At 35.0% G+C, this 12,958-nt stretch overlaps 1 protein-coding gene across 2 annotated transcripts in view; it reads right to left on the bottom strand.

Moving 5' to 3' along the window:
* Positions 1–3,704: 3,704 nt before the first annotated feature.
* LOC119642327 (neurogenic protein big brain) overlaps positions 3,705–12,958 on the bottom strand; it is a 31,252-nt gene continuing 21,998 nt past the window's right edge. The window contains exons 4-6 of one of the 2 annotated variants that reach the window (XM_038041453.1): positions 8,221–8,428; positions 4,609–5,797; positions 3,705–3,924 (exon numbers count right to left, since the gene is read on the bottom strand). In XM_038041453.1, coding sequence (XP_037897381.1) covers positions 3,872–3,924; positions 4,609–5,797; positions 8,221–8,428 — 1,450 coding nt within the window. In that variant the 3' untranslated portion in view covers positions 3,705–3,871. Of the gene's footprint in view, positions 5,798–8,220; positions 8,429–12,958 lie in introns of both variants that reach the window. The other variant, XM_038041452.1, reaches the window with a different exon arrangement.

Raw genomic sequence — 12,958 nt, 5'->3', positions numbered from 1 at the left:
TAGACAACCGACGGGACCTATTCATCTTTTTCTTTGTCAGGAAAATATAAATGCTCTGCCGATATAGCTAAGACCGTGACAAAGGTGTATATAAGCGGGAGAAAACCGACGATGCCACAGCAAGCAAGAAACCACCCTTAAGCCTACCATATCAACATTTTGTATATCAATCTCATACTTAGGTTTTCCCATAACGAATACGTTTTTAATGGATTCTGAGCGGATATTCTCTGTAACAAATCCTGGCTGCTGAAGTGGTTTCCGCCCACATTCATGTTCGCACTTCTTTTCTAATTCTTTACAGACTCATTTAATGAATCTGCCCATTTTTCTACGAGGAAGCCACAAAATTTGCATAAATAACGAAACACTTGTTTTTATAACAAACTTTTGGATTAGGTACATAAAATTTGACCTTAAAAAAGTGTTAAGTAATCTAGCATATGACAATCTGGTTGGCCGTACTCTTGGCATTGTGTGTATCGTAGCATAAATTGCAGCAATTACTTTAAATATTAGTAGTAGTTCATAAAAAAAGAAATAAAAAATTTGGTTCGGTACGGATGTAATTTTTTGATATTCACTATGCACTTGTCTCTTAGGAACACTAATTGACACTAAAGAAAATTATTTTTATCTTATATAAGTCTAAAGGGTAAAAAAACATAGATGGGGTCTGTGTTGACGAAAAATTACCAAAGTTTTTGCAGCATTACTCCGCAAATCAAACTTACATGACCATATCTGATAAAGATAATTAACTACCGTACCGGATTACGTACGGTAAAGAAATGAATGATACAAAGGAATTTATAATTCTCAAGTTGTTATAAACAAATTTTGGATAAGTACAGATATTTGATCGAAATTCACCAGAGGAAAGGGCTAGAAATTGAAATTCCAAACAAATTTTTCAAAAGTAAAAAATGGAAAAAATCCACATTTATCATTTCGTTATTATAACATGCGCAAAATATATATTTGGTTAATAGTTCCCTTAAGTTCCCGAAAGGTGATTTATCGTACTATTTTATTGGAAAGGTTTCAAATGGATTTTATGGCATTTTTAGACTTGACAAATTACTACTTGCCGTTTTCTTTATCATGAATATTCAAACTCAATTCTGAAACTTTACATTATAATATTATTTTTTACAGTTGCTATGGTAGATACATTCAGAAGAGATATTTTGACATTTGAAAATTAACTGCCTCGAGTTTATCGGGGAAAATTTTGTTATTCATATTCAAAGTTGAAGGGAGTTCTCTTTGGCTGAGCCCTTAACGAATATTAAGGGCACTCTAGTGAAAAAATATACTTAGATAAGCTAACCTTGTTCAGAAAAACGATTTTCTTGAAAATAAGCCACTGGACGAAATTTTCCAATGTCACGTGATAAGCTTGCAAATACAAACAACGTCGTAAAGCAATAATAAAAAATTATCCTAGAATCCAAAAAAAATTTATAATTTCACGTTTTTTAATAACAACTTAGATACAGCAAAATATTTATATTTGACCTGTCTTATTGGTTACGGTTACATACTTGATTAAATTTATATATAGAACTATCACATACTTTTTATATTCTCCAAATTTATTTATTAAAGGGTAACAAAAACAAACGATAGTGAAACGATAGAAATTCGGGCGAAAATGCTTCTTCCTTTTGTTGCAGTAGAAGAAAAGTATATCCTTATTTGCCTAATTTCTAAAAATTATCCTTCGCTTTTAAATAAAGGTAAGATATCTTAATATATATAGAATATATATAATAGACGTAAGCTTCAAGAGTATAAAATTCAAATTAAGCTATGTTTTCGATACGGAGACGAGGAGAGTTTTTTTAGCCTCAAAGAAGAACAGTTATGTTAGCAATGAACCATGGAAATATATTAGGTAGGGGAAGAAGAAATCCATTATTTTTATATGAACTTCAGGACTTTATTTAACATGCTTCGGATTGTCCGATTTGGGTCAAATATGCACCGTTTTGTTGTATGATTTGTTGCCATTTTAAAGGCAACTTCAAAATGCCTCTCTCATAGAAGTCCTGGTCTCTATTTGCAAAAAACTCTAGTAGTCGATTTTCACAATCCTCCCTAGGTTCCAATTTTTTATCATTAAAGAAATTTTGCAATGCAAGAAAAAGATGATAATCGCTTGGTGCCAAGTCCAGACTGTATGGCGGATGCTTTAAAACTTCCCAACCAAGCTCCCGAAGTTTCTAGCGAGTCACTGTCGATGTGTGTGGCCTAGTGTTGTCCTGGTGGAACACGACACCTCTCCTGTTGGCCAATTCTGGCCGTTTCTGGTCAATCGCTATCTTCAAACGGTCCAGTTGTTGACAGTAGATATCAGAATTTAGCGTTTGGCCATATGGAAGCAACTCATAATAAAGAATCCCCTTCCAGTCCCATCAAATGCATAGCAAAACCTTCCTGGCCGTTTGAGGTGCTTCACCGCTCTTTGACCACGATCGTTTTCGCACAGGGTTATCGTATGTGATCCATTTCTCATCTCTAGTCACCATCCGTTTAAGAAATGGGTCTATGTCATTCCGTTTGGCCAAGGCTTCGCAGATGGAAATTCGATCCATCATGTTTTTTTCTGTTAATTGGTGTGGCACCCAAACATGGAGCTTCTTTTTGAATCCAGCTTTGTGTAAATGGTTTAAAACTGTTTTATGGTCGATTTTTAGCTCCTGGGCGATGTTACGACTGCTAATATGCCGGTCAACTTCGATCATTTGTCCGATTTTATCGACATTTTCGACGACCGGCCTACCTGTGCGAGGCGCATCTTTACCATCAAAAATTCCTGAACGGAATCTACGAAACCAAAATTGCACATAATTGGCTGTCACAGTATCGGAACCATAAACACCATTCACAATTTTAGCCGCCTGGCTTGCATTTGCGCCTTTGTCAAAGAAAAACTGTAAAATGTACCGAATTTTCTCTTTGTTCACTTCCATTTTTAACACGCTGTAACTCACAACTGAATGCACCAAACAAAAAACAACAAAAGAATTTTTTTTACTGCGAAATGTCACCTTTTCAACGAGCATAAATCTGAAATTGTTCGATCGATACTTTACGAGAAATCTATCAGTGCAGCCATCTACCGAAAAAATAATGGATTTCTTTTTCCTCAACCTAATATATATATAATATTATTATTATTATTATTATTTTAATTTTAGACTAATGAATTGAATTCTTAGACTAAAAAAAAAGACATTGAGCACTAGCAACACAGGCTATCGGCTCTAATTTAAATAAATGGATATTAGATAATAAGCTTAGTAGTATTAATAAAGTAAAATATTGAATTGATATTCTGTTCTGAAGCTGATTGTAGAATGTTCAAAGGGTTAATCGTTCCAAATGCAATACTTCTAGCCAAGGAAAAGTTGAGGCGGTCGCAGAGAATGTGCTTTATAGTAAGAGTTTGTCCACAACAGCAGATTGGGGGAGAAGACTTCTTCAGGATCCATTGGTGAGTTGCAATTGTATGACCAAGGCGAATTCTCGAAAATGTTTGGATCTTGGTTTTCTCAACGTTTGTTGGATATAGAGGTGGAGTTAATTGAAGGTTAATGCAAGAGTAGTGTTGATGATGGTATTGTAAATTTCCTTCTGCAATTTTCTCTTTAACTTTTCTTCTAATGTATCTTTGAAGATCCAACTTTTCCATGACATCATCCATCTACCGAAAAAATAATGGATTTCTTTTTCCTCAACCTAATATATATATAATATTAAATACTTACAATAATGAACTTTGGTTCAACTTAACAAGGCTATGCACTAATTAATTAGAACAACTACATCGTTGGTAAAAAAATGTTCGCACATTCGAATAACTTCAATTTGCTCTATTTTTATTGTTACATTTACACTGAGTACATGAAGTTATCTCTAAAAAGTTCTTTTAGTTATAAGTACTTAAACGATGTTCTTCAGGTTAATTGGCCTTTTGGATGAAAAAAAATTTAAGTTTTTTAGAAATGAAGCGAAGTATTTAATGGAAAGTGTTGAGTTGAATCAAAACCAAAGGAAGGAAAATATCGACGAGCCCATCAACCCCGTTTTCCCATTTTTGGTTGGCAATAAATGTGAGTGTAAAATTGGAAATCGACATTCGCCGTCGGTCGTGTTAAATTTATGTGAAAATTTTTTCGTTCGTAATTGCTCAACTATTCTAAGCGCTTTCTTAAATGAATTAAAAATATGCGATTTAAATTCCAGCGTTCTATTCTAAATTTTGACAAATTCAGATTACAGAAAGATAAACATAATTCAATTCACAATAGTTAAGCACAAAAAGTCATTTATAAATCGAAGACCTCTGTGTTTACCTATATTTTTGAAATGGCTTACTTTATATTTTTGAAATGTCACAATCGCTAATGTAACGATTAACAATATTTGCTTACTTTTCACTTGAACTAATTTTTGGATATTTCAAAATTGCTCGTGTGCTCTATATTAATTATTTTCAATTCGATCTTAATGGCATTATAGTATAGTGCTGATGCTGGTGTGATTGTTGAGCATGTTGCATGATTATTTGTTGCTGCTGAGGCTGATTTTGAATATTACCTGTTTGATTTGGGGTAGAAGATTGATTTGCATTATATTGGCCCATTGATATCGTAGAAGCTTGGGAGGCGACTACTGGTGCAGAAACCTTACGTTCGGATTGAGTTCGTAAAGGTGGTGTAGTTACAGAGTTTGGATGTGGAGGAGGGGCATATAAGAGCACGGGAGGAGGTTCAGTGCGTGCAGGTGGTGTAACCGACGAACTAGGATAGGAACCATAAGAACTGTCATCAGATTGTGCCGACTGTCCGCGATTGCCCGGCATAGTCATGCCGTACACTGTTTCGGGACGACGATCGAATTTGAGATGACCATCGTTAGGATTAGGATTGAGACGTGTGCCGTAAACTGCTTGAAAACATGCTTGATTTTCTTGAGCAGTTTGTCCTTGTTGGGCAGCTACCGGTTGGCTTTGTTGCATGTGCTGTGGCGCTTGTTGAGGCTGTTGATGACGTTGCTGCTGCTGTTGTTGTTTGATTTGAGTGGAATGTTGCTGTTGTTGTTGTTGAAGCTGATTTTGCCTTAGGCTACGTATGGCATATACACTTTCTGAACGTTGCTGCAGTTGATTTTGGACATTCTGATTTTGTAAATGCGATGATTGAGCCCGGTGTTGACTAAAACCCAATCTCAAAGGGTACAGACTTTGAGCCGGCACTAATGGTCCAGAACGCGGCACTATATCGCGATTGAGTGCAGTATTACTCTTTGCGTACACCGATTGCGAGCGATTCAGATTAGTACGCATCAAAGTAGGCGAACGGCAATACATTGAACGAGTGCCACCATATAAAGGCTCGGATTGCTCAAATTTATTTAAAAGCGGCGGAGTTGTGTACAGATTCTGGCAATAGTTTCCACCGTTACTCTTACCCGAATTGGTATTCGATTGCCCATGGCCGCTAGTTGCTTGCGCTGTTGGATATGTGCCCTGAAATTTATTGTGCATATTCGGTTTTTCCATATCCAAATCATAATTCAAGTCGTCTTCCGAGTTGATCGATGATGTATCATTTTCCATGTTGATTTTAATACGGCGAACGTTGCGGCGTGTATTAAATATGTATTCATAGACAAGGCCAGATGCAAAACCGCCTATAAGCGGACCAAACCAGTACACCCAGTGATTTTCCCATTTGTTCAGTACAAACGATGGGCCCAACGACCTTGCAGGGTTGAGGTATGGCATCTACAATTAAAATGCGCACATAAGTAACATTGTATGACAGAAATCGACGAGAAATTATATCTAAAATCAACAAAAGTGAAATAATTATATTCGACTGGAGACGAATCTTGCATGTCTATCATCATTCATTACATCATATCGATACTAATTTTACATTCTCATATTGGGGAGAGCATGATATAGAGTGTTTAATGGTCGACAGTAGAAACTAAAGTATTTTTCATTGTTTTAAACTAATAAAATAAATAATTAGACTACCCGAAAGAAAGTTGAACGCTAGCAACCCATTGGCTTCATTTTTGAAAAGAAGATGCGATATAATTTTCCTTTCTTTTATGTACTGTTTCTTACCGGCTGGAAAGGATGAAAGAATTGTATAGACGTACAATTTGGAATATCGCACTTTAATAGTATTGTGCTGTTTCGTTAAGTAACATCAAGTATTGTCAAATCTTCATTCGCGCCGAAGACCACAGATATATTTTAAAGAAAAGTGCTAAAGATAACGAATAGTTTCTAACTAACGATGAAAACCGGACATTATATTCATTTTGTCACTCCGTTTGCAACATGTGAACATGTGTGTGTTTAAAGTACGTATATTTGTGACAAGCATCAAATTCAAAATCGACTTAAGCATGTCCGTCTGTGATGAAAATGAAGCCATCGGCTTGGAATTCTGTAGAAACATTCCAAGTCCTGGCACACAGATTATTCAAGCCACATTTGTGGCCATTTTTTATTCTCCTATTCATAGTTTTCTGTTAAAACGCTTATACATTTAAATAAAGTCGAAAAATGATTTGCTCTAAAAACTATATTATATGCAAACGGTAAAGAAATTTTGATTCTTAGTGCTTGCTGAATTTTTTTCGTGAAGAACTGGAGAAATGTTTTATTTTGAAGAAAAATTACATATCTCTTCTTTCTGTTTTCGAAAGACATTCTTTTAATACATTAAATTAGTTGTGGAGCAGTATTGGGACTCAAAATTGGTTTTTCCGGGGACTCTATTTGAAAAAAACAGATATAAGGAAATTTATGAGAAAGCAGTGAAACTCGTAAATGAAGAAAATAAAAATGATCCAGTAGATGATCCGTATAAATCGCACTACACGGCTAGGAATCCGCTATTGGAAATGAAAGAAATGCTCAAAAATTCGCTGGTGTCGGTTTTAGCCGAAGAAGCAGATGATGGTAAAGATGATATAGTTTATCAGATCATTGAAGAGTTCGTTTGTCGAGATCTTAACAGGATTTATTTGTTTACTAAAGAGACAAGCTTAGGTGAAAATTCGCTTAGAGAATGCATTGATCTGATAAAAGGGAAGAAGACCTGACCAGAATCCATAATAGCTTATATGGCAGCTGTCAACAAGCTGGTTATGTCAAAGGCTACTAATTTCCTAACGGAATAAATAAGGAAAAAAGTAAGGAAACATTTTATTTTTGGCCAGGGTATTACAAATAAGTTAGTTGAATGGATGACAATAGAACCAGATCAAAATCAGTGCTTTGGTAATTGATATATTTGTACAATTTCTTATGTCCCATCGAATTTAATGAAGCTAAGGTTAATTCGATCCAAATTCTATTACTAAAACTTTTAATTTATTACGGAAATGCCACTAAAGTAAAATAAAGAGACTAATAAATTATTTTATGAGTAAATTAAGTTTTTGGAGTGTTTAATTGCATTTTGTGGTTTTTGATGAATTTGGCGCAAGAACAAGAATTATAAAAATTATGTGAGCAAGAGGAAGAATTGAATTTTAAAATATTTGACGATCCGTAAATTATGTGAGCGAGAGAAAGAATTGTAAAAATTGTATTCAGCTGTCAAGTAAGAAAACCATTTTTTTTAAAATCTTTTATTAGTTTTGGGAAGCTAATGGGGCCTGTCGCAAGATTTAAACTGAATACACCTGTGTTTTTATATGCAAAGAAAGGATTTTAACTCGTTACTCACAAACTACAATAGGTAAAACTACAAAAATTTGTGCGTATACTCCATGGATGATCCTACAGAGTCCCTCAAAAAATGTAAAAAACCCGAAATTTTATTTCTTTTGGATTTGTTTTTATTTCCTTTGGAAAAGTTGGTAGATATAAAGAATACGGTAACAGGCCAAAATAATTTTCATACTGGTCAAAATTTCTTGATTACAACGTCATGCTATTGCTGTTTCATTCAACATTTTACAGAAAAGAGTCCTCAAAAAATGTTAAGACATATTTTTGACAAAATTTTGGTGCTTTTTGTTTATCTTAAGGTTATACTAAAACAAAAATAATGGAAATCAATATGTAAAAAAGTAGTATTTTTCAAATAAGATTCTTTTGCAAAGAGAAACATATAAACTTAACAAGAAACTCGTAGAACGGAAAGGAATGCCTTCCCGGTCGATTTTCTGTAAACTTACCGATACGAAACTGCAAGCGCTGTAAGAGGCTGCTATTGAAGGGGCTGAATTGCCCATAACTTTCTTGACCGAATCCGTAGAAATGAAGTATGTTAACACTACCACGAAAGTCAAAATGAATTCCACACCCAAACGTTCCCACGCAGCCAATGAGGCATTATGTGAAATAGCTGCTTGCAAATTGCCTTGGTAACCGGGTACAGTCACACTACATGCATATATATAAAAACAAAAAACGAACAAAATGTTTACAGTTAATAAAAATTCATTCAAACATTCTCTTGTCCAAAAAGGTAAATATATAACATAAAAAATAAGCCGTAAGTTCATCATATTTTTCAATGTTTCTCTATATGATGGGCACACATGTACTCACCTCACAACCAAAAAAGTGTTAAATGTTTTTTTTTGTATTATATGTTGTGTACTCGTTTAGTAATTGAAATATGCTGCAGCACTTAATTTTTTATACGGTTCGTTTTTAACTCTATTCTTTAACCCTAAGACTGAGGAATCTATGAAAAAATGCTCATAGAAAGCATAACGTGTCAAACACTAAATTCAACTATATGAAAAAAAATGTGAACGCTTAAACCTGTCCGTTCTCTAGTTCTTCACTTGGGGATAATCTATAACTTATATATTTTTTACAAAAAAATGGTAAATTTTCAGCATATTTCTAGATTAATTGAGAGCATCCACTAAAATGGACCAAGTTCGCTAATGGACCTAATGTGCCAACCTAAGCACACTACAAGCAAATAACAAAAAACCCGAAAATGTCGGAGCTTTTTGCGATTTTGGCCAAAAAGAAATCGCCCCAATACGGTAGAATCACATAACATAATATTATGCAAATTAATATTGTATATTATAAAATCACAATTTTCTGTTAACAATTATTATGAAGAAAAAATTAAAAAATAGCCATTCATTTATTGCTAAGCTGATGTTTTTGCTTCGTCTTTCTTCCCTTTGTTATATAAGAAAATTTCACAAAATTCCACTTCGGAACAAACGTTTTTGCAAAGCTTTGATCATCATATACAATACGGGTACACCAGCAATTTTGAAATGCACCTCGAAGCCGTTAGACATGAGATTTATTTCAGCAAGGGATTGATACGATTGCCTTAAATACCGACTTGCGCGAGAAAACCCGCTACTTGTCGCAGGTGACTTTAATGCTTGGGCAAGTGACTGGAGTAGCTAATGGACGAACGCAAAGGGCAAAGTCTCACTTGAATGCTTAACCTCGCTCGATATGACTACCTTAATCGTAGATTCTGAAAACACTTTCTACAGAGGCGGTCGTGTTTCCGCGATCGATATTAACACGGCTAGTAGCGCGTTGACCCCGATGATGGCGTGAAGCATTAGTAATGTCTATGACTACAGCGACCACTTAGCAATAATTTGTGAGCTCAAATAGAATCAAGGTGGGTAGGATATGAAACGGCCTCTGAAGGCCCCCAAATGGAAAGCAGAATCGTTAGATAAGTAACTATTTGGGCACATGTTGGAGGAAGCAGGACCTCGAAACTCGGCGAAGGTTTTCGTTACAAAACTTATGAGACGAATTATAGTAGCTTGTGAGGGATTAATGGCAAGTTGTTGTTTCCATAAGCGCAAGATGTTGTTTCTAATGCACTGGTGTACCGACAAGATAGCCGATCTGAAAGCTCAACTCAACAGATCGCGAAGAATACACCAAACATCGAAGAGGACTTGGGCGTATCGCAGCTGTCAGGAGGAATAAGAGAGGCGCAGCCAATTTAAAAAACCAATTATGGACGGTGAGAAAAATTGTTTCCAAACTCTGATCGAAGAGTTAAAGGAGCACTCATGTGTCCTGGCATATAAACTGGTTACGAAGAAGATTAAACATTCAAACCAACCAATGTGTCCAGAGTTTGTATACTCTTGGTTTCCCACAAAAAACCACATTTATATACGTGCCATGGACAAACGTGAAGAAAAACATTAGATTCACCTGGCCTGAGGAATTTGTTGCCATCGCAAAGAAAATAAAAGATAAGAAGCCGCATGTTACCGACGGTATCCCGAACTGGAGTATAAAGCAGACAATTTTGGCAAAGCCCGCGATATTTGTGAACAGATTCAATGCACGCTTCGGTGAACAAATTTTCGTGGAAGAGTGGAAACAACAAATACTAGTGCTATTGCCAAACCCAAATAAGCAGCCGCATGGACCAGCGGCGTACCGACCGAATTGTCTGTGTGCAGGCGATGTGCATGAGAACTTAAATCGAAACGGGATAGAAGAATCGCTAGAGAGCTCCAACGGCTTGCCGAAATTCCACTTTAGTTTCAGGAGGTAGAGGAGCCCTTTAAATGCAATAAAGATAGTCACATGTATAGTCAGGCTATAGAAGGGAAACGTCGGATGGACGGCGACAAAAACAATCGCTTAGTAATAACGTTAGACATTAAAAATGCTTCCAACTCAGCAAATTGGTACCTCGACATAACGGTCATTCAGCAGAGAAAAGTTCAACTACCTTATCTTATCAATATAGTGGCTAGCTGCTTTACTGACAGGAAACTACGATACGAAACAGCAAAAGGGTGCAGAGAAGGGCTGGTCGCTGAAAGGGTACCTCAGGGATCAGACCTAGGCCCCACACTATGAAATCAAATGTACGATGACATTCTGAGATTAGCATTTGTAACGTCCGTGTACAACTGTAGCGTAGGTGTTCCGTCGGTCTGCTTTGACCACCACTCTATCACAACAGAGTAAGTAAGACCGTAACAACGGTCTGCCGTTAGGGAAAATCGTATTTGCAAGAATAACGGCTTGCTGTTATGCGAAGAAAAAAAAAGAGGAAAGAACATAGAAACAAACCCTTGGTCATAATGGTGTCTTTTGCTAAATCACTCTGCTATGCAAGAGAGAACTGCGAAAAGAGGAAAAGTCCAGAGTCTGTCTGTGTGATTTGACTATATTAGTTTTTGTTTGTTTCTGAAACTCTGAACAGATTTGGCGTAGTACTTTTTCACGTTAAGATCGCGTTCAACGATATTTAACAGAAAAGAAGAGAAAAAATTAGACACGAGCAAAACAAAGAGAAAAAGAACTGTTCTGATTTTGAGGCTGCGTGCGGTGAGTTGAGTAGAGCTTGAGTTGTGGTGCTGTGAAGAGTAGAGTATAAGGATTGAGGGTAAGAAGGCAAAGCGCATCGATTTCGGAAAGAGGACTCTCTTTGAATATCTTGAACGAAATGCGTGCGAAAGCAAAAAAATAAGAAATGAATAAAACAAAAAAACATATTTATGTAACCAAAACCCAAAGTTACGGAAGTTTTTTATAAAGAGTTCGTGAACTTCTGATCGACATAGCTTTTCAAAAATAATATGATAAATAATATATATAAATAAATAAATAAATAAAAATAAATAAATATAGGAAGAAAATTGTTAATATTAAAACATTAGGAAAGAACAAAGATTATTATAACAAGATGTTCGCATTAATATATTAACCAAAGTTGGAAAACGACTGCCTGCATCATAGACTTAAGTTATAGAAATTTGAACACGAGACGAGAAATTTTTGCAGATTATTTTGCCTTGCTTTTTTCTGAGTAAAAGAAAAAAGTGATTTTAAGACTTTTTTTTGGCTATTTTCTTTACTTTGTTTATTTAAGCAATTAATGCAATAATACTTAAATAAAAGCAAAAAAAAGCTCTGGAGAAGTAAAAATTAATATAACGGAGACTCGCTTTTTTTTTGATTTCAATGTAAAACAAAAAAATTTTGTCATTGTCTGCAATTGCATACGTGCACATGTGAAGATTTTTCGAGAAAAGAACTTTGCCAGCAAAAGTGAAATTCGAGACAAATTTTTTCGTAGATACCTAAGGTTCATACATATGAATAATTATCAAATAGGATTCAAATATTTTATTTTATAAACAAATCTGGAAGAAATCGAAAGCAACAAAAATGTACACAATTGAAAGCAGTTGAAACAATAATAAAAAAAAGGAATTTAACGAAAACTTAATTGATACCGATACCGCAGAAAAAAGGGGGAAAACGAAATTGGGATTGGGAAAATAATTTCATTATTTTTTTTTTTTTTGATTTTATAAGAAACCATTAGAAAAAGAAAATGAAAACAATGAAGAACATTTTTGGCGAGGAATTAGTGAGTGTTGTGCTGTCCGGGGGTTACAGTTTGTGCTGTCAAGCATCGGACAAGTTGACATGAATGCTTTATTAAAGACGATATAAAAAACGAAACGACATATTTTCATTTAACGAATCAATTGTGTTAAAAAAAAAACAATTTATAAAAAGAAGACAGCCCGAATATTGAACAATAGAGAAAATAACCATTAATTTAATAATAATCTCAATTATATAAAACGAGAAAAGCAAAAATAGATCACCATCCATCAGTCCCAGTCCACAAACAGGCAAATGCATTATTATTGGCCGTGAAAAGTCTACCGTACAAGCTGAACGACGGGCGGTAATATCAGCAAATACGAAGGAAAATCGCGAGAGGAACTCACGCTTATTACCAATGGTATGGGAAACGAAGCTTTAATGCAGCGTCAACGTACGTATATTTATTAAAATTTATTGAAAATTTAACGAAATGCAAATATCAAAGGAAAAAGATATATAAAAAGAATAATTTACTTATGATTCCATTAAAAAAAAAATAAATAAATACTAAATATGCTATTATTGTGAAGATGATTT

This window comes from Glossina fuscipes, unplaced genomic scaffold (genome assembly GCF_014805625.2).
Source record: "Glossina fuscipes isolate IAEA_lab_2018 unplaced genomic scaffold, Yale_Gfus_2 222, whole genome shotgun sequence".
Taxonomy (NCBI): domain Eukaryota; kingdom Metazoa; phylum Arthropoda; class Insecta; order Diptera; family Glossinidae; genus Glossina; species Glossina fuscipes.
The sequence above is the reverse complement of the archived record's forward strand: the minus strand, read 5'-3'. Positions and strand labels throughout refer to the sequence as shown.